The sequence below is a fragment of the Phytophthora parasitica genome, assembly GCF_000247585.1.
Source record: "Phytophthora parasitica INRA-310 unplaced genomic scaffold supercont2.154, whole genome shotgun sequence".
NCBI lineage: Eukaryota > Oomycota > Peronosporomycetes > Peronosporales > Peronosporaceae > Phytophthora > Phytophthora nicotianae.
This window is the reverse complement of record NW_008649140.1, coordinates 46,759-48,254: the sequence shown is the minus strand read 5'-3', so window position 1 is coordinate 48,254 and position 1,496 is coordinate 46,759. Positions and strand designations below refer to the sequence as shown.

Below are 1,496 nucleotides of genomic sequence, written 5' to 3'. Positions count from 1 at the left end.
CCCTCGTCTCTGCGATGCCAACGTTAGTAAACGGTTTTTCGTTCTCTGAAATCGCGGGCGAGGCTTCACCGTCGAATGCGCGCATTGATAACACCGACCTGACATCCGACGAAGAGAGTCGTATCTTTGGCGGATCAAGCGCCGACATCAGCAAGTACTCCTACGTCGCAAAACTGATTCCTGGTGATATGGAGGATGCACCTTTGTGTACAGGCGCGCTAATTGCGCCGCAGTATGATCTCACGACTGGGTACTGCCTTGGGTGGTACATGTTTGACATGCACGTTTCTCTCGGGGGTCAAAAGAACAAGGATCAAGGCTCTCAGAAGTCGGAGCGGATTCGTGCCGTCGAGGCTTTCCGTCACCCAATGTACAACTCTACGTGGTACACGTATGACGTGGCATTGATTAAACTCGAGAAGCCCTCGACCCATAAACCAGTACGTCTCACTGGTGCTGACGGATCTGACGCGAAGGCTGGCACAATGGCCACTGTCTTTGGTTGGGGGGAGGTAAGCAAAGAGAAGTATGCTGACTCTCTTCAATCGGTGGCTGTCAAGATTATTCCCGATGATGAGTGTAGCAAGTATGCCATTGACACCGATGTCACGTTGTGTGCCGGGACCGAACGTGGAAAGGGTTTTTGTGGTGGAGACAACGGCGCCCCCCTTATTTCCAACGGCGTGGTTGTGGGGATTGCATCTGCTCTTCCTGGTGAGGCTAACGATTGTGGCGAGCTACCTGATATGTACACGCGCGTCTCTCACGTGCTGGACTACATCAACGATGTTGTGAACGGTGGCTCCACTGGTAATGTCACTGACTCGCCCCCGATGATTGAAGACACCGCGGAACTATCGCAGTAATCATGTTGGTAACACCTTGACAAGACTAGTAGGCTAAATGAAAGGACATTTGCGGGAAATCGCTTTACTTTTCTTTGTTCTTCGCATGTTCTAGACACTTTGCATTCAACATTAAAACATTTATGTACTGGTAGTGTGTTTCCGTATGAAGTGAACGCACAGCCCAACTGGGATTACTTCATCTCCGTGCGTTGTGTTTTACACACAGTTTCATGCAATAGAAAATATCAAGTGAATTCATTTATATTTTGTCACATTCGCATGGATTGAGAAAATGTATCACGATCAGTTTCGTTTTGAAGCTCGCGCTCAATTTCAAGTCTTTATAACATCTGAATATGTAACATAATGGATTAACTGCATTGATGGTTTGGTGGCGGTGTCCCTGCATCCGTACATGTACTCTTCAGTATGAATTCCCAGAGACAGGATCCGACGAAGATTACTGATTGCGTACTTTTCAGTACTGTTCCACTCAGCCTCATACACCGTGAATATGCTACATAATGGATTAACTGCATTGATGGTTTTGTGGCGGTGTCCCTGCATCCGTACATGTACTCTTCAGTATGAATTCCCAGAGACAGGATCCGACGAAGATTACTGATTGCGTACGTTTCAGTACTGTTC

At 47.6% G+C, this 1,496-nt stretch overlaps 1 protein-coding gene across 1 annotated transcript; it reads left to right on the top strand.

Moving 5' to 3' along the window:
* Window positions 1-939, top strand: PPTG_19703 (hypothetical protein; the record flags this gene model as incomplete). The annotated part of the gene is made up of 1 exon (XM_008918191.1): window positions 1-939. A coding segment is annotated over one exon (866 nt), but the record flags the coding sequence as incomplete, so codon positions are not given.
* Between the last annotated feature and the right edge of the window lie 557 nt (window positions 940-1,496).